General features: G+C 57.8%; 1 protein-coding gene across 1 annotated transcript; it reads right to left on the bottom strand.

The window, feature by feature from the left end:
* Positions 1–263: 263 nt before the first annotated feature.
* Positions 264–632, bottom strand: EMH_0100030 (uncharacterized protein; the record flags this gene model as incomplete). The annotated part of the gene is made up of 1 exon (XM_038022141.1): positions 264–632. One exon carries the CDS (start codon positions 630–632, stop codon positions 264–266), a length of 369 nt encoding a protein of 122 aa, XP_037877995.1.
* Positions 633–864: the final 232 nt, after the last annotated feature.

Here is an 864-nt window from a genome sequence, read left to right as displayed (position 1 = left end):
ATCTGCTGCTTCATCTGCTGCAGCTGCTGCAGCTGTTGGTGTATATCTTGCTTCGATAGGAATTGACCCAGCAGCAGCAGCAGCAGCTGCTGCTGCTGCTGCTGCTGCTGCAGTGTCTGTTGCAGGCACCTCCTGGTGGCTGACTGCAGCAGCACAAGGTGCTGCAGCAGATGCTCCAGCAGCAGCAACATCTGCTGCAGCAGCAGCAACATGAGCTGCAGCAGCAGCACCATCAGCAGCAGCAGCAGCCGCTGCTGCGGCCCCTATTGTCTGCCCTGAAAAAAGCACGGGTGCTGCTTCAACAGCCGCAGCAGCAGAAGTTGCTGCACTTGCTGCTGCAGCTGTTGGTGTTGCTGCATCTGCTGCTGCATCTGCTGCTGCATCTGCTGCTGCAGCTTCTGCTGCTGCAGCTTCTGCTGCTGCATCTGCTGCTGCTGCACCTGCTGCTGCTGCATCTGCTGCTGCTGCATCTGCTGCTGTTGCATCTTCTGCTGCTGCATCTGCTGCTGCAGCTTCTGCTGCTGCATCTGCTGCTGCTGCCTCTGCTGCTGCTGCATCTGTTGCTGCTGCATCTGATGCTGCTGCATCTTCTGCTGCTGCATCTGCTGCTGCTGCATCTGTTGCTGCTGCATATGCTGCTGCGATTCGAGTTTGCTGATGCCGGGCGCTGCGAGCCTCAGGTGTCTCCGCACGTCCCGCCTCAATCCACTGCAGCAACAGCAGCAGCAGCAGCAGCAACAGCAGCAACAGCAGCAGCAACAGCAGCAGCAGCAGCACAAGTAGCAGCTGTAGCGGCACTCGTAGTAGAACTAGTAGTAGCAGGGGTGGAGACAAAAGGAGACAGATACAAAAGGAGACAGATAC

Source organism: Eimeria mitis, genomic scaffold, assembly GCF_000499745.2.
Source record: "Eimeria mitis Houghton genomic scaffold, Emh_scaff11057, whole genome shotgun sequence".
Lineage (NCBI taxonomy): Eukaryota > Apicomplexa > Conoidasida > Eucoccidiorida > Eimeriidae > Eimeria > Eimeria mitis.
Note: the sequence above shows the minus strand (reverse complement) of the source record. Positions and strands in the feature narration are given on the sequence as shown.